Source organism: Penaeus chinensis, chromosome 14, assembly GCF_019202785.1.
Source record: "Penaeus chinensis breed Huanghai No. 1 chromosome 14, ASM1920278v2, whole genome shotgun sequence".
Taxonomy (NCBI): domain Eukaryota; kingdom Metazoa; phylum Arthropoda; class Malacostraca; order Decapoda; family Penaeidae; genus Penaeus; species Penaeus chinensis.
Window position 1 is genome coordinate 6773661 of NC_061832.1, and position 22500 is coordinate 6796160.

Consider the following 22500-nt stretch of genomic DNA (forward strand, 5'->3'; position numbering starts at 1 on the left):
AATTTTAGGTGGAAATCAGGATATCATACTTATTCGCAATTTTATTTGTTTTATTCGTTCTTTCTTCTTTTCTTGGTATTTATATACATAAAGAAACACATATAGGTAAATAGATGAGTGTGTGTATCTGTCTATGTGTGTATGTGTGGATTCAAACGCACACACATTGACACATACACACTTGTATTTTCTTTTATTTACCTATGTCTCTTCACCTATACACATAAAAAACAAGATACAATAAATAAAAAGAATATACAATAAATAAACAAATCATTATTACAAAATAAGCATAAAATCCTGTTTTTTGTCACGGCAACAATATACACGTGTTCATGTATGCATATCTTTATGAATGCATATATGTATTCCTCATCAACATAATCATAAAGCCAAAGGAAAAGTAGAATCGGCCGCATAAAAACAAAACCCACGCGGCCATTATTTATGCCGCGAAAACCCACACAGTCAGCATAAATTTGTGCACAGGGTCAAAATAATTCTTTTGTTTGTTTGTTATTCTCTACTTTTGCCGGAGGATTACCATGGGGATTACCATGATATCTTTGTATTAGATGATACAAATCCGAAAAGCGCCTATCAAATACATATTGAATTGATATAATCCCCGGTATTAACAATTATACTCAATAATAGTTTACGCTGTGAAAATAACCGTATTTTTTGTTTAAACAGTAGTCCTCCCACAACACACATGGGAACAACGGTGAAAATAATAATCTGGAATTTCACGAGGCAAAAGTGCGCATAAACTCCAATACCTCATTTATCATTCAAATTCCACGAATATTCAAGAACTTTCGAGAACATTTTAGGCGGAAGAGGGAACCTATACGATAGCGGTTATTGCTTTACTAAAATGCGAAAATATAATTATTATTGTTCCTCGTTTGCCTGATCAGCATAAGCCCCATGCATTCGTTGCTATTTTCACCAGGAATCTATTTCTCGTCTGGCGTGGCGGTGTTAAGTGCAACTCGTCAATTATTTGTCGTTATATGTCGCGGATTATACGATTATACGGATTTCGTTTTCTGTTTTTTTATATACCATTTTCTTATGTTTTAGTTTTCTCTCATTTCTCTCCTTTGCTTTTCCTTATTTTTCTCTTTTTTTTCTTTTTTCTTGTCTTTCTCTTCTTTCCATCTATTTATTTTCTTCTCCTTGTCGTTTCTCTTTGTTGTTTTTTTGTTTGTTTGTTTGTTTGTTTTTTCTTTTTTCTTTATTGCCTTTGCTCATTAATTTAATTAATCTATCTCTTTTTACTTCTCTCCATTTATCCCCCATATCTTTTTATTACTTCCATCATCAGTGTCAGATTCTAAATGAATAATGATGATAATTACAGAAAAGAATCAGAGAGAGAGAGAGAGGGGGGGAGGAGAAAAGAGAGAGAGAGAGAGAGAGAGAGAGAGAGAGAGAGAGGGGGGGGAAGAGAGAGAGAGAGAGAGAGAGAGGGGGGAAGAGAGAGAGAGAGAGAGAGAGAGAGGGGGGGGGGAAGAAAAAAGAGAGATCGAAGGAGATAGAGAGAACTGAAAAAGAGAATAAAAAGAGAAACGAGGAGAAAGAAAAAGAGAAAGAAAAAACAACGATAAAGCACAGGGAAAGAGAGTTCAAAACCACCCAGCTCCTGAAAGAGAAAGAGATAGAAAGAGAGAGAGAGAGAGAGAGAGATAGAGGGAGAGAGAGAGAGAGGGGGGGGGAGAGAAAGGGACAGAGAGAGAGGGAGAGATAGAGAGAGAGAGAGAGAGAGAGAGAGAGAGAGAGAGAGAGAGAGAGAGAGAGAGAGCGAGAGAGAGAGAGAGAGAGAGAGCGCGCGAGAGAGAAAAGAATAAAATCTAGGGAGATCATCCGCCCAGATTCAACTAACTTGAGTCCATCGCGTAGGAATTGAAAGAATGTTTGGCGAGCGATCCTTGGTCAGCTGGGGTTCAAGCAGGAGGGGGGAGGGGAAGGGCCGAAGAGGGGGGGGGATGAGGGGATGAAGCCTTTTCCATTTCATGATTTTCTGCTCGGAAACTCAGCAGGACATCGGATTTAAACCCGGATTTATAGAATTGGGATTTTTTTTATTCTTGTATAAATATGGAGGAAAAGAGAATAGTAGAAATGAGAGTTTGTCCTTTTATCTCGCAATAAAAGGCTAGAAATGGAAAGACAAAGTAAAAGTAAAAAAAAAAAAGAAGGAGACGAGAAAGGTATTGAAGCGAAATAAAGAGAAGAATCCGAGATGAGAAGAAGAAAAAAAAAGTGTGAAAGAAAAGAAACGAAAAAAAATAATAATATAGAAGAAAAAAATAAGCTGTGACGAAAAATGTTAGCGAACAAGAAAAAAAATATCACATGATCTTACAACCTGATCCCTCTCCCCTCTCCCTCCTCCCCGCCCCCCTCCCTCCTCCCCGCCCCCCGCCTACCAGCAGCTCTCGGGAGTCCATTCCTCGAGTAAATCCCCCACAGTTTTGCTTCACACACAAAATTGAAATAACAAATATCACGATTCGTTTCATTCTGAGGAGGTCAGGTCACCGACTGCGACCTCTCGCTGACCCCTTGGACTCGCCTGTGATCTTTCGTTGACCCCTCGGATTCACTCGTGACCTTTTCGTTGACCCCGCTAGTTGGACTCGCTAGTGACCTCTCTTGAACACTGCTGTGTTCGCCCTTTGGCCTAAGCATCTCAGGCCTACGCACACTTGAGCTCTTACTCAGCAAAGCCCTTACCTAACGCCCTTATCTTGTTTCCTCGGCTTATAGCGCTTTACTAAACTTTTTCTTATTTTTTTCCCGTTTTATTTTGTATGGCCTTTTCAACGCTGCCAGGTTGTCCATGCAGAACATCTATCGTCCGTTGTTCTTACTCTCCTCTATCCCCAACTCCATTTCTTCATCTTTTTCGATTCTCATTTTACTCTGCTTCTCTCTACTCCCTGTTTCCTCATTTTCCTTACTCGCCCCCCCCCCCCCCCATGAGACATTCATTATCCTTCTCTCGTTTCCCACTTTTTTCCCCACTCATGAGCTCCTACTCCGTGTTTCCTATATTTACTCTTTACTCCCCCGCCTTATCCTACTCTCTCCCATTCCTTACTCCTTGTATTAATACTCCTTACCAAACCCCTTTCCCTTACCTCCCTTTCATTCCCTAACTGTGCTACTTCCCACTCCCTCTACCAACTCTCCCATCCCCCACTCCCTACTCCTGTCACTCTTCCTCCTCATCCTGCCTCTAGCCCCTTGCCCTCCCACCCACTCCCACTCCCCCCCTCCTGGACCCACACCTCCTCCTCACTCCTCGCTCTATACCCTCTTGCCCACTCTTCCCACCCCCCTCCTTGCCCCCCCTCCACCAACACCAACTCCCACCCCCCCTCCTTGCCCCCCCCCCCACCAACTCCCATTCCTCCTCTCCTTGACCTCCACCTCCTCCCCACTCCCCGCTCCATACCCTCTTGCCCACTCCACCCCCCACTCCTCACTCCCGGGCCCATGCAGCTGCCAGGGTCGAACACCATTTGTGGAGTGATCCCTCCTTATTTGGGCCGGGATCACTCCCACTTAGGTCAGTAATGGCGTCAGTATTTTCCAACTTTGCAGTCCAGGTCCTCGATATTGGGTCTGGAACGGTCGCCTCGGGTTATTGTTGGTGTCGGGGGTCTTCTGCCTCGTCCTCTTCCTCCTCTTCCTCCTCTTCCTCCTCCTCTTCTCTTCTCTCCTCTCTTCGCTTGTCTGGCTCTTCTTATCTCGTTTTTTTATTGTGGTTGTTTATATTTTTTCGTTCCTTTACTCTTCTTATTCTTATTCTTATTCTTCTTTTTTTTGTTTACTGTTTCGTTTCTTGTGGGTTTTCTTGTCAATGTTTTCTTCTTTCCTCGTGTGCGTATTTTCCATCGGCATTATGATCCTTCCCCTTTTTTTTAAACCGCGGATGTGTCGCAATTTTCTTTCTCTTCTTTTTTTTAGGTCCCATTTCCAATCAGTGGCTTGTCCTTCTCCCCGAAAGTGATATAACTTTCCTTTCAATTTTTTTTCCCGCGCCTTTTACCCCGCCATCTTAACATCTATTTCCGCAACCACGAGAAGAATATCGACCGCTAACTTTTACTCGGGTGATGTATCTTGATTCCCGAATCTTGAAGCCAATATGCGCGTGACACTGCATTCGGCCTGTGCTGCGAGCCTCTTCTTTCTGTGACGTTTGTGATGTAGCACTTGCTGGGAATTCCGACGCGGCCATTTGTCCAGCGGGGGAGTCCATCTTGGCTGTACAATCACTCATGCTCGGTTGGCGTGAGTGCCTCCTGTGTTTTAAATAGTGTGCTTGTTTCCCACCGTTTCAGTAATGGTATTATGTTTGTATTTTAGTTTTCGTACTTTGGGTGTGAGAAATGGGGGATGGATAAGATAAGGGGGTGGAGAGAGAATGGGTGAGGAGGAGCGAGTTAAGAACAGAGATAGAAAGGATGAAAAAAAAAAACGATGAACAAAAGGAAAGCAGAGAGAAAAAAATAAGGCTATAAACACAGTTACGAAACATTGCACGACGTTGATAAGGCAAAATTAATTACCAAAAAATAAACAAATAAATAAACAGTCTAGCGTCAACAATTAATCAAGATTAACACGCTAATCTCCAAAAACAACCAATACAACACGACTCCCATTTGGTCACTTCTCCGACATGCATTTTGTCACGAGCCGAGATCGCGTCCAGCTCAGCAGTCCTTTTGTGCCTCGCCTGACAACGGCCTTAACTCCCGCCCGCCCACCCTGCTCCTCACCCACAAAGACCTCGATCACCTCGATCCACTCGCCTCCAGATATATATATTCCCGGGAAAAGAATCCTATTTGCCGCCGCCGCCGTTGTTGGACTACTTTCAATCTCGACCCAAAAAAAAAGGGGGAAAAAATTTAAGTTCCTTGTAGTCGGTTGACTTGTCTCCTGAGGCCGTTGCGGATGTCGTGTTGCTTATTTTTATGGCGTGACGTCACTCGGGCCGGGCGCGCGTGGAGGCCATTGTGATCGCTGAGAGACGTTTTTGAATGCATTTCGATCCCGGGTCTTTGGTCTGTGACGTGGCATTTTTTAGGGGAAAGTTGGGAGGCGAGTGAAGTGAGTGGCTGAATCTGAATGGAAATATGTATGATAATTCAAGCTGTCTTTTTCCCGCGTCTTTTCTCCCCTGTTCCCCTGCATTTTTCCCTGCTTCTTCCTACTCTTCATCCTTCCTCCCTTCCTTCCTCATCCTTTATTTTCGCTATCCAATATTCTCTTCTAATTCCTCTTCGAAAAAATTAAAAACAAAACATAACGTAAAGATAAGAGGTTATTTAAGTGTCCAACAAAGGTAAATAAGACAGATGTGATTTTCGTTATGGAGGCTCGATGGCATTCGCTTAGGGGAAAAAAAGAGAACAAGATTTCCCCTTTTCCCCCAAGAAACTTATCTTCTTTTATCGCTTCTCTTTCTTCTGCCCTTTTTTTTTTTTTTTTTTTTTTTTTTTTTGCTCTTAACGCAATGAACATCTTCATTCCTTCCTTTCGCTTGTTTTTCTTCATCTTTTTTATGCATATGTATCTGCATTTACGATATTACAGATAATAATATCAGACAAAAAAAATAATAACCCGATAATGTTGTAAAGAAGGAAGAAGAATATATAAGAACACAAAAGCACCATGTCAATAGCGAGATACTAACAGCACAAGGATTAACAACGCGGCTTCAATCTAACGGACGGCGCCGGAGGGGGGGGGGGGGGGCGAAGAAGGTCTGATCATTATGTTATTATCAGTATCATTAGTATCATTATTGTTGTTGTTGTTGTTGTTGTTGTTGTTGTTGTTGTTGTTGTTGTTGTTGTTGTTGTTGTTGTTGTTGTTGTTGTTGTTGTTGTTGTTGTTGTTATTATTATTATTATTATTATCATTATCATTATTGTTATTGTTATTATTATTATTATTATTATTATTATTATTATTATCATCATCATCATCATTTTTTTATATCACTGTTATCTTTACTACTCGTATTATTGCTATCATTATCATTTTTTTATTATTATCATTATTATTATTTTTATTATTATTATTATTATTATTATTATTATTACTATTATTATTATCCTTATTATTATTGTTATTATTGATATTATTGTTATCATTTTCATTACCATTATTATTATTATTATCATTATTATTATTGTAATTATTATTATTATTATTATTATCATTATCATTATTATTAATTTTATTATTATTATCATTATTATTATCATTATTGTTATTATTATTATTATCATATTTATTATTATTATTATCATATTTATTATTATTATTATCATTATTATTATTACTATTATTATTATTATTATTATTATTATTACTATTATTGTTGTTGTTGTTATTATTGTTATTTTGTATTATTATTATTATCATTATTATCATTATTATCATCATAATCGTTATTAACCTTATTATCATTATTATTATGATTATTATTATCATTTTTATTATCATTATTATATAATCATTATCGTTATTATTATCATTATCTTTGTAATTATTAATATTATTGTTATTACTATTATTATCATTATTATCATTATTATTACTAGCATTATTGCTGTTATTATTCATAGTTATTCTTATCATTGTTATTGTTGATATTAGTGTTGTTGTTATTATCATCATTATCATTGTTATTACTTTTTATTAGTATTATTATTATCATTATTATTATCATCACTATCATCATTATCATTGTTATTACTTTTTATTAGTATTATTATTATCATTATTATTATCATCACTATCATCATTATCATTATCAGCTTTATTATTGCTTTTATCAGTTTCCTTATCATTATTACCATCATTAATATTACGATTATCGTTACTACTCCCTATGTCTCTTTCTTTCGCATTCTCCTCTCTCTTCTTTTTCTTTTTCTTTTTTTTCGTTTTCTTTTTTCTACTTTTTCTACCTTATGGTCGAACGATATAGCAAACATGAAGGTAGCGGGGGGGGGGGGGCAAAAGAGATGGGCGTTTTCAGAGAGAGGGACGAAAGGAGAGAGGGGGGAGGGAGGGAGATGGAGAAAGAGAGGGAATAAAGGAGAAAGGGAGACGGGAAGGGAGAGGGAGGGAGGGAGAAAGAGAGAGAGAGAGAGAGAGAGATATCGAATATGCACTTTGTTGTTATTTTTATTATGAGCATACCATTATCATCATTTATCATAGCTTATCGTTTATTTCCACATTTCTAAATACCAATCTCTTAATACCTCCACCTGCACCTCTCTCCCTACAATCCAGGTATTTAAAGGGCCAGTACGTCTCGGCCCACGGTGACGTCATCAGCCACGTGAACATCAGCAGCGTGCACGTAACCGACGGAGGCACGTACAGCTGCACGGCGGAGAACAGCGCCGGGAAGATCGTCCACTCAGCACGACTCAACGTGTACGGACCACCCCATATACGACCCATGGGGCAATTGTCAGCGGTTGCAGGAGAGACCTTTTCCGTATCGTGTCCTGCTTCGGGATATCCGCTTCACAAGATCATTTGGACGAAAGGTTGTTAGATTTCTGTGTTGTATGTGTGTTTTTGTGTGTTTGTTTGTTTTCTTTTGGAATAAGATTGATAAGATGGATTGTGTGATGATTATGACTGGGTCTGTATTAATGAATTGCAGTTTGCGGATTGATAAGACAATAGTCCCAATATCCCCCTCCTTCCCTCCCCTTCCCTCCCTATCCCCCTCCTTCCCTCCCCTTCCCTCCCTATCCCCCTCCTTCCCTCCCCTTCCCTCCATATCCTCCTCCTTCCCTCCCCTTTCCTCCCTATCCTCCTCCTTCCCTCCCCTTCCCTCCCTATCCCCCTCCTTCCCTCCCCTTCCCTCCCTATCCCCCTCCTTTCCTCCCTTCGCTTCCCTCCCTATCCCCTCCTTCCCTCCCCTTCCCTCCCTATTCCCTCCCTTCCCTCCCTATCCCCCTCCTTCCCTCCCCTTCCCTCCCTATCCCCCTCCTTCCCTCCCCTTCCCTCCCTATCCCCCTCCTTCCCTCCCCTTCCCTCCATATCCTCCTCCTTCCCTCCCCTTCCCTCCCTATCCCCCTCCTTCCCTCCCCTTCCCTCCCTATCCCCCTCCTTCCCTCCCCTTCCCTCCCTATTCCCTCCCCTTCCCTCCCTATCCCCCTCCTTCCCTCCCCTTCCCTCCCTATCCCCCTCCTTCCCTCCCCTTCCCTCCCTATCCCCCTCCTTCCCTCCCCTTCCCTCCCTATCCCCCTCCTTCCCTCCCCTTCCCTCCCTATCCCCTTCCTTCCCTCCCCTTCCCTCCCTATCCCCCTCCTTCCCTCCCCTTCCCTCCATATCCTCCTCCTTCCCTCCCCTTCCCTCCCTATCCCCCTCCTTCCCTCCCCTTCCCTCCCTATCCCCCTCCTTCCCTCCCCTTCCCTCCCTATCCCCCTCCTTCCCTCCCCTCTACCCTCCCTATCCCCCTCCTTCCCTCCCCTTCCCTCCATATCCCCCTCCTTCCCTCCCCTTCCCTCCCTATCCCCCTCCTTGCCTCCCCTTCCCTCCCTATCCTCCTCCTTCCCTCCCCTTCCCTCCCTATCCCCCTCCTTCCCTCCCCTTCCCTCCCTATCCCCCTCCTTCCCTCCCCTTCCCTCCCTATCCCCCTCCTTCCCTCCCCTTCCCTCCCTATCCCCCTCCTTCCCTCCCCTTCCCTCCCTATCCCCCTCCTTCCCTCCCCTTCCCTCCCTATCCCCCTCCTTCCCTCCCCTTCCCTCCCTATCCCCCTCCTTCCCTCCCCTTCCCTCCCTATCCCCCTCCTTCCCTCCCCTTCCCTCACTATCCCCCTCCTTCCCTCCCCTCTACCCTCCCTATTCCCCTCCTTCCCTCCATTCTACCCTCTCACCTTAATCACCCCCACTAACCCGCTTTTCTCCGCCATTTTTCCCCATCCGCGTCGCCTCCTGCAGACGGCGTTCGACTCCCGACGGGGCACCGGCAGCGCGTCTTCCCCAACGGCACGCTCGTGATTGAGCAGGTGACTCGCGGCACGGACGACGGACAGTACTCGTGCACGGCCATGTCGAGGCAAGGGCGCTCGGACACGCAGCAGCTGACTGTGCGCGTCATGGGTATGTTGCTGGGCGCTATGTTGGCCTCATGTTGGGCGCTCTGTTGGCCTCATGTTGGGCGCTCTGTTGGCCTCATGTTGGTCTCTATGTCGGCCGCCTAGAGCCACGCGCGCCGGCAGATTCCGGGTCAATTTTGAAATATGAAAAATAATGTCGAGAGACTGATGATTTTATTATTATTATTATCATTATTATTATTATCATTATTATTATTATCATTATTATTATTATTATTATTATCGTTATTATTATTATTATTATTATTATCGTTATTATTATTATTATTATTATTATTGTACATAATACGATATCTCATTCTGATAAATGTTTTATGAGTGATCGAAATCCAGGTATTTCAAGACCAAAAATGTGGAGATGACAATAGCATGATCACAATATTTCTGCAATGTACATTATCAAAAGGTAGGAATTATCAACAATTTCTTTTTAATATTGGTTTTATAAAAGGGCAGGATCATTTACGAACAACATTTTATAAAAGATTATATGTAATACAAATCAGTATCCATTCAAAGCCAGGCATTATCTGCCTTTTTCTTTTTTTGCCTCACTAAATATTCAAAGAAGGATAGTCACAGATTGCAACGTGATTCTTGCATTATGCCCATAAGCCGTTTCCAATCTGATGATCACGTTTCAAATAACAGTTTTAGAAATAATCCCTAAGTCAGCTTGCTCTCAGCTGTTGTCCGAAATGATTAATGATTAGAGCCAGAAATTATAACTGCCAGAAATTATAACTCGTACATATCGTAACTTCTGCCCACGGATAATCAGGCGAGTAGAAATAATAGCGATAATAATGAAGCCTAAGGTTAATTCGCATTAATGAATAGAATTTATCGTTTGTCATCGGCTTGTCAGGAAGACGATCAGCCACGAGGATGAATATGGAATAAATAGGAAATGTAACAGATTCATAAATAACAAAAGAACATCGGTGAAAAATGTCGGAGTATATAAACGATTTCATAATTTGGTTGCTATTCCTCTGCTGGCAATTTTCATTTAGTGAATATGTTAATTCTTTTTATTATCTGGAATTTCCAACCATAAGTTCTATTTATTATCATTATTATCATACCGGATATTTCTTAATAAATGCATTTTTCTGTTACTTGGAACCTTTATCTGCTTACGTTTTCAGTGAAATTTCAGAGGTAACTTAAAAATAAATAAAACACATCAGTCTTGATAGAATAAGGTAACTCGAAAATACTGTTACAAAATTCATTTTATTAAAGAAGTTAAACAAAGGCATTGGTCGGAAAAAAATTTCAACTTTTCTAAATGATAAGTTTGATATATAACCATTAATTTTGCCTCATTATCATGTAGATGTAAGTAGGTCGAAGAGAAGATGGTCAGCTCTCATTGCACGCTGAGTCTGTAAAGTTAAATGCTTGTCTCTCAGTATGAAGTGATTGTGAAGTGTGAGAGAGTTGAAAGTGAGAGAGCTGAGTGTGAGTGTAAAAGGCTAAACGACAGGAAAGGTGACTGCAGCCATTTGTAACCTGCATCCGTGACCTGCAATGACTTTTGCAACATTTGGCTGAAAGAATGCTTCAAAGCGCATTACTTAATATTAACTTACTGGCATTTCCTATCATTTTTTAAAAATAACCTGAGCTTTATACAAAAGCATATTACACTACATAAGACTGTGTAAGTGTAAATAGAGAAATGTTGAGAGAGAGAGAGAGAAAGAATATGTCTTTGTGCAAGAGAGAGAGAGAGAGAGAGAGAGAGAGAGAGAGAGAGAGAGAGAGAGAGAGAGAGAGAGAGAGAGAGAGAGAGAGAGAGAGAGAGAGAGAGAGAGAGAGAGAGAGAGAGAGAGAGAGAGAGAGAGAGAGAGAGAGAGAGAGAGAGAGAGAGAGCAGAGACAGAGAGAGAGAGAGAGAGAGAATGTGTCTGGGGGAGAAAGAGAGAAAGAGAGAGAGAGAGATAGAGAGAGAGAATAAGAGAGAGGGAGAGAGAGAGAGAGTGAGGGAGGGAGAGAGAGAGAGAGAGAGAGAGAGAGAGAGAGAGAGAGAGAGAGAGAGAGAGAGAGAGAGAGGAGAGAGAGAGAGAGAGAGAGAGAGAGAGAGAGAGAGAGAGAGAGAGAGAGAGAGAGAGAGAGAGAGAGAGAAAGGAAGAGAAAGAGAGAGGGGGGAAGAGAGAAGAAGAAAGAGAGAGAGAGAGAGAGAGAAGGAAGAGAAGAGAGAGGGGGAGAGAGAGAAAGAAGAAGAGAGAGAGAGAGAGATAGAGAGAGAGAGAGAGAGAGAGAGAGAGAGAGAGAGAGAGAGAGAGAGAGAGAGGAGAGAGAGAAGAGAGAGAGAGAGAGAGAGAGAGAGAGGGGGGGGGAGAGAGAGAGAGAGAGAGAGAGAGAGAGAGAGAGAGAGAGAGAGAGAGATGAATGGCGATATAAAACACACATGCCAGTTTAATCCATATAAACGCAGGAATGAATGTCATGAATAAGTCCTGCAAAAATATTGTGAAAATAAATTATCTAATTAAGGGGCATTCAGGCCTTTTTGTTAGTTTGTTTGTTTATTAGTCGACCACTTTAGCATAGTCTAAAGAGACTAAATGCTATGGCCCACCTGCCATGCTTATTAATTTTCTTCAGAACAAAGTACAGTCCAATTAAAATTGCAAATAACACAGTATGAAAAGTCCCCTAATCTAGCTGGCGGTGAAAAAAAAAAAAAAATAACAAAAAAAGTATAGAGCATTTATGACCTTTTTTGTAAGTACGTCTGTGAGTGTGGTTATTGAGTATGACTTATAGTGCTATTTTAGAAAGTGTCTGTGAGTGGGTTTGTCGAGTGTGTCTGTGAGATCTTATCAGCGAGACTGTTTATGTCTGTGACCGCCTCTGTTTTTGTGAGCGTTTGTCGAGTATTTTTGTGAGAACCTGCCTGAGAGCGTTTGTTAGTGTGCGAGCTGTGAGGCTTTCCGGACCAGCGCCTGAGCAACAGGTATATTGCAGTGGCGCCGGAAATATTGCCTTTCCACTTTGAGAAGAAGTTGCAACAAGGAACGCGCGCCGGCGTAGCTTGCATCGTTAACACGGGGGACCCGCCCATCACCTTCACTTGGCAGAAGGACGGGCGTGATATCAAGGGCTCTGAGGACATCTCCACGTCCAAAATGGGCGATTACAGCAACGCTCTATTGATCAACAACCTCACAGCCCAGCACAGCGGCGTGTACACCTGCACAGCCGCGAACAGCTGGGCGAAGGCTACCCACTCGGCCTCTCTCGACGTTACCGGTACGCCCACACAGCGCTAGGAGCTTCAGCATGGGCGTGGTCTTGACACTTCTTTACTTATTTACAGAATCCTTTTACCTTACTTTTTTTTACTTTTTTACTATTGTGTTTTTTCCAGGATTGGATCTCTGTGTTTACGTTTGTGACGTGGTTTTCATTTAGCTTTCTTGCCCCGTGAGGCACCCTGACTTACCGCGACTTTACCTCCCGATGCTTACGTCACCTTGCCCGATTCTGTCCCTTCACAGACTCTTGACTAACACACACGCACACACCCGCCTATTTCTGTAAACACGCATACACCTACTCATGTATATGGATACTTACACACACATCTCCTTCTATTTTCTGTCTCGTTTGCCTTCTGAACACGCCCGACGGATGCCCAGCTCGTCAGAGATCCCGTCGAGACCCGTCTCCTGAGAGCTGGGCAGTCGCAGGGCAAGGGCACCCTTAGAATGCACCCTAAGGCCAACTCATAAGAAAACCTTCTTCTTCTTCTTCTTCTTCTTCTCTTCCTCTATTCTTCCTCCTCCCCCATCCACTCTTCCAGAAAGGATGAGAAACAACCCCAATTATATCAGAAGGGAGAATAGAAAAGAAACTTGACCCTTTTTTCTCTTTGCTTCTGGTGAGAATGAGTGTGTGTGTTACAGTGCCACCCCGGCTGGCGCCCATGGTTTTCCCCGCGGGTACCCGGGCAGGGATGCGCGCGCAGGCCACGTGCTTGGTGCAGGAGGGCGACCAGCCCGTGTCGCTCTCCTGGACAAAGGATGGCCAGCCCATCGACCCTCAGCTTGACGTCCGCTTCTCGCAACTGGATGTCTTCACCTCCATCATAGTGATCGAGCGGGCCACGGCGGCCCACTCCGGCAACTACACCTGTGCGGCCACGAACCCCGCCCGCACCGCCACGACGACCGGCCCCCTGACCGTCAGCGGTAGGGCGCGCAAGTCTCACACGATTTCATTAGGGGACCATTTGTCAAAGAGAAATTAACAGGGAAGGGAGTACGGTTAAGTGGAGGAAGAGCTTTCAGGGTGTTTCATGAATATCTATAAGCAGGTGCTAATATGTTTACAGAGAGAGAAAGAATAGAGGGCGCCTTTAGGTAAGTTCAGACAAGAGACGGACGGCAATCAGACCTTTCGACTTCCACACTGACGATTCAATTACCCACACTTGGTATGTGTCGTGAGGACGTGGTCGAATCGCATTCATTCTAAATATTTCAAAAAAAAGAATCATACTTAATATACCAAACTATATATATACCAAAAGTACCACATCCTCACCCCCAACACCATAGTCCCACTGTGCACGTGCTCTTAACAAGCAGTTCGTTACCAACAACCATTCGCTGTTTATGCTTCGGACGACCACCTTTGACCTGGACTCGAACCGACCAACAAGACTCGTGTGTATCATGCGTGAGGTATCTTCTCTGGTACTTTCTCTTTTGACACAAGAAATACCACTCAAAACAACTTGCAATGGAGAATTATGATATTCTTGCTGTATAGAGTACCTTTTGTGTTTAGAGCTTGGTATAAAAACTTACATATATTTAGCACAAAAGTACAAAAAAATAGTAGTATAAAGAGATTTTGTTTTTGGCATAGTGTGTTGATAGATGATATACATGCATTCATAAGGACAGTGGTGTAGTTTTCCATTTTGTTTTTTGTAGACAGAACTGCTAGTCTGACAAGAGTGATGTAAATATGAATAAACATCAACCTTTGTTTACAAAATTTTGTGCATTTTGTTAACCATGATATATCATGTGACATATCGTGTTCCATATATATAATTCTATTCTCTTTCTCTTTATAACCATGGCTTTAAACTGACATTTCTCGTTGCCTTGCTCTGACCCTGTGCGCCCTGCAGTGCCCCCAGCCTGGGTAGTAGAGCCTTCGAGTGCCAACGTGGCCCTCGGCGGAACTGTGGCCCTCCACTGCCTGGCCAAAGGCTTCCCTAATCCCACTGTCGTCTGGAGAAAGGAAACGGGTAAGTTGTTAAAGGAATTATGCTAGTCTGTGCTTTTATCTAAGTGAGGCGGATTATTGAAGAGATGAGATTATCTGTTAAGATGTTTTATCATTTATATTCGGTTGTTTTTGGTGAGCTGTATTTCATCTTGTATTCCCATTTTTGGAATCTGTTGTTCCTAATCGCAAACCGTTCGTCTTTCAGTTAAGATTTTCACACTTATTCTTGTTTTCTGTTCCATTTCCTGTTTTAGCCGCACTTTTGTCTCCCATCGTTCCTTGTCGCTCTTTCTGGAACATTCATGTGATTCTGTGACGAAAGTTGATCCCAGATCAAAATGGACCTGGTTATGAGGATACGTTTTTTTTTAATCTATTTAAGCCTCTGCTAATGCAATTGTATTAATTATCAACCCAGTGGAATTGATTAATTAGTGGTATATAATATAAATGATGGCGACAGAGCTTATATGAATTACTAGTCAATTAATAAAATGTTTTTGTTTCTATTCTTGAAATTGAATTTAAAATATACAAGAATCAGCAATAATATACATATCGATCGACGGACAGATAGAACAGATAAGTTGAAATACGAAATAGGCATTCTTTAGAAAAAAAAGAAAAAAAAAACTAGCGTCTGTTATCCCCTGTTTAAGAGGAACGAAAATAAGTTCGTTGTCCCCACAATCTTCGTCACGTTTGCTGTTGTTATGGTTGTCGATGAAATGGAAATTTATTTAAAGTTATTTTGGTTCATCGTGAGCTGATGCTGTTGACAGGCATGGCGCTGGAAACTACCAGCGCCAAAAAATTGTATTAGCTTGTGTCTGCACATTCTTTTGATGCTTATTTCTCATCAAGATTAGTTTCTTGTGTGTTTAGACTCAGTGATGCTATAAAGGGAAGGTTTAGTCCACAAGCGCACATTCAGATAAGACATAAAAACACGCACAACCAGACAAAAGTCAAGGAATCATGTTTAGGACTCTTAATAAATCTCGAAATGTATAGGTCATTCGTTATCAAGTTAGATTCATGGTATATAAGAATCCGTGTTCTTACTATTAATGCTTAAGTTTCTGTTAAGTATGCGAAAACAAAGTAACTTTGATTAGCAGATGAGTAAACCATTAGAAATTAATTAATCATTGCGAGAGCTTTAAGAATTATACAGGATATTAAAAGAGTCTATTGTCCTACGAAGCTTCATTTCATTGACAGTTCTGTCGACATTGCCGCTGGATAATATAAACTTTGATGTATAAAAGAAACGAGAGAAAAAAAAAAAGATTCTCAATTTCAATTTTCAGATTCCATTACACAGGCTACAACACGGATATTTTGGTCCATGGTCTATTACAATTGCCTCGAAACATTACTTTGGTCTGCCCTGGTCTGCGTTAGCTTTTCGCATTCGTATTTGGAAACTTGTCTATTATTTTATAACTTGTAATTTCCATCTGTTGGTTCTTTCCTTAATGGCCCATTCCTGGAGTATATTTTTTTGGTTCCTTGTCGTTTTTATTTTCTAAGTTTTTTTTTATTATTTTATGTAAGAAATACATTACGCTAAAGATGCAAAGTTGAGATGTTAAGTTTGAAAACGACTTGTGGCCTTGGAGATAAGAACGTTAACAGGGTTCTACACATAGTAATAGGCAGTATCTCTCCTTATCTTACGCACTAAAGGTCCATTTTACAAGGGAGTAAAATCTGTTATGAGCACGTAGGTTAACTCACCAGTTCATGTTATCATATATTCGTTTGTTTTCCCCTCTGCTGTATGTTCAGTTGAAAATTCAAAGGTTGCATATGCATACACTCGGAAAATGTTACCATGAGTTCGCTGTCACTGAGTGTATGTCTATAGTATTTAGTCAAAGTATCGGTCGTATTATTAAATATGTCCCTTACTCCCCCTTTTCCCCTCCTCTCCCCTTTCTTTATCCCCCTGTCTTCGCTCCTCTTTCCATTCCTCTCTCCCCATCCTCATTCCTTCCCCCTTTCCCATTATCCCCCCCTCTCCTTCATCCAACTTTCTGAGCGTTCCTCCTCCTCCTCGTCGTCCTCTCCCCTCCCGTCCCTCCCCCCTTCCCCTCCCCTTAATCCTCCCCCTCCATCCCCACTCCTGTCTTCCCCTTATCCCCCACTTTCCTTCACCCCATTTTCTGAGTGTTCTTCATCTTCTCCTCCTCCCTTCCCCCCCCTCCCTTCCCCCCTTCACCCCCTCGTCTTCGCCCCCCCCCCCCCAGTTTATTATTTATTTGATTTATGTACAGGTATTTGCTGTAAATTTGTTACCTCGTTATAGCTAAGGCTCTAGGAAGACATATAGACGCCAGATTAATTAAATCCAGGAAATCATTACAGTGAAATATGGTTGAAGTTGTATGTGTATATACGTGTATGTGCTTGATTGATTGAGTTACTTACCTGTGCGTGTGTGTCTGTGCTTATGTGTGTGTGATTGTGTGTGTTTGTTATTTCGTGTGGGTGTGTGTATGCTTGCGCGTGCGTGTATATGTGTTGGCGTATTGTATTGCGTCACGTATATGTATAAGTACCTGTCTTTGTGTATATGTGTACATATATCTAGCTATGTACGTGTACTCGCCTGCGCACGCGTAAGTGGATCGTGTGTTTCCAATATCATTCGGCCGATATATATTACTTGGCGTCGCGCGGCCGTTTCATGCAGCAATGGTCGTCGAAAACAGATTTTATAGCAGGTATATTCTGAAAGCTTGACAGGTTTGATCGCCGGGAGAGATGTTAGCCACTTGTAACTTTACAGCGCGCATTTCAAGCTATTGTGTTCTGCCCGGATATCGTATTTAAGTAAATATACCGGCCGTGACGTTGATTAGGAGATAATTTTCCGGCTTCCGTATCAAAGACCCAAAGCGATCAATGGGTCTGTCGTAATGGCTTTAAAAATGTTATAGTAATTCTGTTAGGTTCCATTTTATTCAGTGTTTAAACAGGCATTACAGCAACTACATGCTTAAAGCAAAATGATAATGCTATCAGTGCTTTTGGTATATTATTATAATCATCATGAGTTATCATTATCAGTGTTATTGCTATTATAATTATTACCATCATTCTCATCGTCACAATTAGTATTTTTTAGAATCCAGAGAGTCGATAGTAATAATCATAAAATGATAATGAAGATAATGGTGATAATGGTAATGATGATAATGACTAGTGCTAATGCACATTTTATCACATTATGATGATGATCATAATAATAATAACAACAACAGTTTATTAATGATAAAAATAGTAGTGGTACTAGTAATGATAATGATAATAATAATAATAACAATGATAATAATAATAAAAATAATAGCAACAATAATTATCATCATAGTGATATGATGATAATAGTAATAAAGATAACTATTATCATTGTTATTTATTTTTATTATTATCATCATTATCACTATTATTATCATTATCCTTGTAGTTGTTGTTGTTATCATTATTATTATTATTATCATATTATCATTATCATTATTATTATTATTATTATTATTATTATTATTATTAATGATATTATTACTATTATTGTTAGTATTATTATCATTATAATCATTATTATTATTATAGTAATGATAATAGCAATGATAATGATTATCATAATAGCATTGATGATAATAGTAATGATAATAATAATAATGATTAATGTAAATTATCATAATTGTCATTTCATTATTTGTCATTACTATTGTTATGGTTATTATTATTATTTTATATTATTATTATTGTTATCATTATTATCATCATTATTATTATTATTATTGTTATTATAATTACTATCATTATTATCATTATTGTTGTTATTATTATAATTATTGTTATTGTCATTATGAAGTTATTTGTTATAGATAATGATGATGATGATAATAATAATATTGATAGTGATAATAATGATAATAGTAATAATGATAATAAGGTAATGATTATAAGAAGAAGAATGATAACGATAACACCAATAATGATAATGCCAAAAATGACGATGGTAATGATGATAGTAACAGCAATGAACTAACAATTATGATAACAATCGTTATCACCATAATGATAATAATAAAAATAATCATACCCAGTTTGAATAAAGCACAGACCAAGGGAGGAAGATAACCTTTGATTTCCTTGATATTTGATAAAGCAAATCAAAGTAATAGATGACTGACATTGACAAAGGTGTGCCATAGAAGGGAAAACAGCTGAGGAATGAAGGAACCGATCCAGCAGGTCATAAAAAGGATTGAGGAAATCGATCTTGGAAAAGAAAACAAGATCTTAATATCCCTCAGGGTAGATAGAATGAAAGTCAAGAATTCAAAGGAGACGATAACAAAATCAATATTTTTTGCATCAGAGAAGATTTCCAGTCAAAAGGAAGTGGTGTAGATATAATCACTGCTATAAACTCATGATCTATCCAACGCCCTCTGGATCAGAAAAGACAAAGGATTCAAAGAAGGCAAAAGGAAAAGACTTCAAGAAATCGCTCTCCGCAGACTTCTATCCACAGGCTATAAATGTTGGAAGAATTTTGTTTTAGGATTGAGTGTTAAGGTAAGGATAGAGTGTTTGAAAAATGTGGTGACAGTAGGGAGAAAATATATATATGCTGAGGATAATGGAAAAGTTAAAACTGTTTAGGTAAGTGTTTATCAAGGAACGGGGAAATTTTGACCTACCGAAAGAGAGAAAAACAAGTATTTGTATCAACATTTTATCAACAAAACAGAAGGAGGAAGCAAAAAATATAGTAGGATAAAGAAAAAAAACAAAAAAAAAACGAGCCCATGCCCTTGCCCCGCGAAATATAAGACAACCTCTAAATTCAGAAGTTGTATGAACACAATGCAGATTATGCGAACATGCTCATGTTATGCCCGATTGCATGGTATTGGCACAAATTCCTTGTTTAAAAAATCGAGACACGACAAGGCGACAAAATACAAGTACATAAGTTATTCTGGAAATTGGTATGGTCATTTAAGCCAGAATGTTTTGTTAAAAATGAACGAGTCAGTGTCTTGTGGAGTGCCTGAGATTCCAGACCCAACTTTATCTCGAAATTAAACATCAGTCAGTAAATTGATATGAAAATTGACAAATAAAAATCATCCACATTTTGAAAGAGAACTAAAAAAAAAATCAACGAACACATGATTCCTGTTATCACAGACTTAATCAAATCAATACCACAAATTTAGATAACATACGAAAAGCTTGTCTCGTTGGAAGACTGAAAATCCCCCAGAAGATAATAATGCAGCCTGCATCGTAGCTCCATCAGGCCACATAGTTGACGGAACCTCGCAACTTCATGGCGTAACACCTGAACGAACTTCGATGTTGCGCGGCGGGGAGTGTGTGGACGCGAACCAAAAAGACTATAGTTACTATTACTATTATCATTATTATTATTGTTCTTATCGTTATAATTATCACTATCTTATTATCATTATAATTATTATTATCATTATTATTACCATTATTATTATTATTATCATTATTATTATCCTTATTATTATCATTATTATAATTACTATTATTATTATTATTATCATCATCATTATTATTACGATTGCTATCAATATTACTCTTATTATCATCATCGTTATAATTATTACTTCCACTATCTTTATCAATATTAATAATATTATCACCATATTAATATTATATCATAAGTAACTTCTCTTAATGAGGGATATTAATGACCTGTTATTAGATGTATATGATTTTTTTGCCTTGTAGTTCGTCCACAATGAGAACGTCTATTTAAAAAATGTGAAATCTGTTACATGATGCTTTATATATATGTCTAAAAGTGTGCTAATGTGAATGTATGTGTGTATATCCGTGTGTATGGATATCTATAAGATTATGCATGTATCTTTTTATCTATATATCTCTGTACATTTATCCATCTCTGTTTATCAATCTGTTTATCAATGTATGTCTGTGTTTATCTATATACGGATTCTGTTTTATGTACAGATACTTATTATACGGAGAGAGAGAAAAATAACAAGACCACCAATCCGAAAGATAGACAGAAATAAAAGCCATAAAGCTATAAAACTGAACAAAATACAATTAACAAATCAACGTGACGAGGTTTAGTCACAAATTCGCAATTTCCACGCCACGAAACGCGCCTCTTTCTGTCGCACAACACGGCCTCGTATGTTGCGCTGTTGCTCGATAGACCTTGCCGGTGTATCTGTGCATGTGTATCTGTGTGTGTTTGTTCGTATGTCTGTTCAGGGATTTAGGATACAAGAGGGCCTAATAGAAGATCTGGGGATTTGTATTTCCTGTTGCTAAAGTGATAATAATTATAACAATGATATTAGTGGTAATAATCCAAATGATAATGATAATGATAATAATAATAATAATAGTAATGATAATCATGGTAATAACAATAATAATAACAACAGTTACAATGATAATAGTGATGGTAATGATAACGACAAAAATAAGGATGGTAATATGATCACCCACCTCAGTTTCTTGTAAGACAGGGTGGCTAAAATATTTGAACTGATTTGACAATTATTTTCGTTACACAAGCATTTGTGCATGTTATCTTATTAATGTTGGCTTTATTACCACTACAAATTAATACCAATACAGTAATTTCCGTATAAATTATATCCTCAGGATAACTATCAGCCACACATACATACACACATATTTTCATATGTAAATATAAAAATATATACATACATACATACATATATATATACATATATATATAAATATGTATATATATATATACATATATTTACATAAATATATATAATATATTTATGTATTATATTTATATATATATATTTTTTTCTATATGTGTATGTAAATATGAATATATATACATATATATATAAATATATATCATACATGTGTGTGTGTGTGTGTGTGTGTGTGTGTGTGTGTGTGTGTGTGTTTGTGTGTGTGTGTCTATATATATATATATATATATATATATATATATATATATATATATATATATGTATGTATGTGTATATATATATATATATATATATATATATATATATATATATATATATATATGCATATGTGTATATATATATATATATATATATATATATTTACACATATATATACATACATATGTGTGTTTGTGTGTGTGTGTGTATGTGTGTGTTTGTGTGTGTGTGTGTGTGTGTGTATGTTTATGTGTGCACACGGGTATATGTGAGCACACGGGTTTATGTCTCCTTACACTCAGTCAATCAGGTATGCCCTCGATTCTGCGTTTCTTTGGCATAGACCAATCATATGCTTCGCTAGAGTTTTTCTTTATCTTCAATGGCAAACCACTGAGTATTATGCTTCGTTATACCTTGATGATGCAGAGTATTGGCATCACCTGGTCGCCAACGTCACGTGATTCGGCACCAAAAGAAGAAGCGGCCTCTACCGCCTCAGTTCTTAAATAAAGGCGAATTTTAACATTATCTATTTTTTCTTTGAGATCAAATTATTTCCAGTCGTAAACAACAACGAACAATTGTATTTGTTTTTTGCATAACCGGAAGAATTCAGACAGCGCTTAATCGGAGGAAACGTTTACACTGTAACTTAGTATACCGGAAATTTAATAATCTCCGTTGCAAGCTGCAATAATCGTGATTTAATCCTTGCAACACTGCAGTATTTCTCATAATTACTCATATACTATCATTGTTATTGGTGTTATCATTATTGTTTCATGTAGTTATTAGCACAATTATGATAATTTTCTTCAGCCTCAGAATAGGTATCATTATCATATTAATAATAACATTTTGTTTTTATCATTATTGTCATTACTAGCAGTAGTAGTACTAGTACTATTACTACTACTACACTTGGTAGTAGTAGTAATAGTAATAGTATGATTCCTATCATTACGATTGTTATTGTCATTACTATATTTGTTATCACATTTATCTTTGCTCTTATCACTATTGTAAGATTTTTCATAATGATTTTAATGTCAGCATAATTCTTACTTTA

General features: G+C 38.9%; 2 protein-coding genes across 2 annotated transcripts in view; both read left to right on the plus strand.

Annotated features, from left to right (window-relative positions):
• Nucleotides 1-7035: 7035 nt before the first annotated feature.
• LOC125032308 (Down syndrome cell adhesion molecule-like protein Dscam2) lies at nt 7036-9271 on the plus strand. Its single transcript, XM_047623405.1, has 3 exons — nt 7036-7041; nt 7352-7604; nt 9009-9271. The coding sequence occupies exons 1-3, from the start codon at nt 7036-7038 to the stop codon at nt 9269-9271; spliced, it is 522 nt and encodes a 173-aa protein (XP_047479361.1).
• Nucleotides 9272-18892: 9621 nt separating this feature from the next.
• LOC125032309 (Down syndrome cell adhesion molecule-like protein Dscam2) overlaps nt 18893-22500 on the plus strand; it is a 23107-nt gene continuing 19499 nt past the window's right edge. The window contains exons 1-3 of the mRNA XM_047623406.1: nt 18893-19003; nt 19314-19372; nt 21731-21888. Of these exons, the coding sequence (XP_047479362.1) occupies nt 18893-19003; nt 19314-19372; nt 21731-21888 (328 nt within the window). The remainder of the gene's footprint in view (nt 19004-19313; nt 19373-21730; nt 21889-22500) is intronic.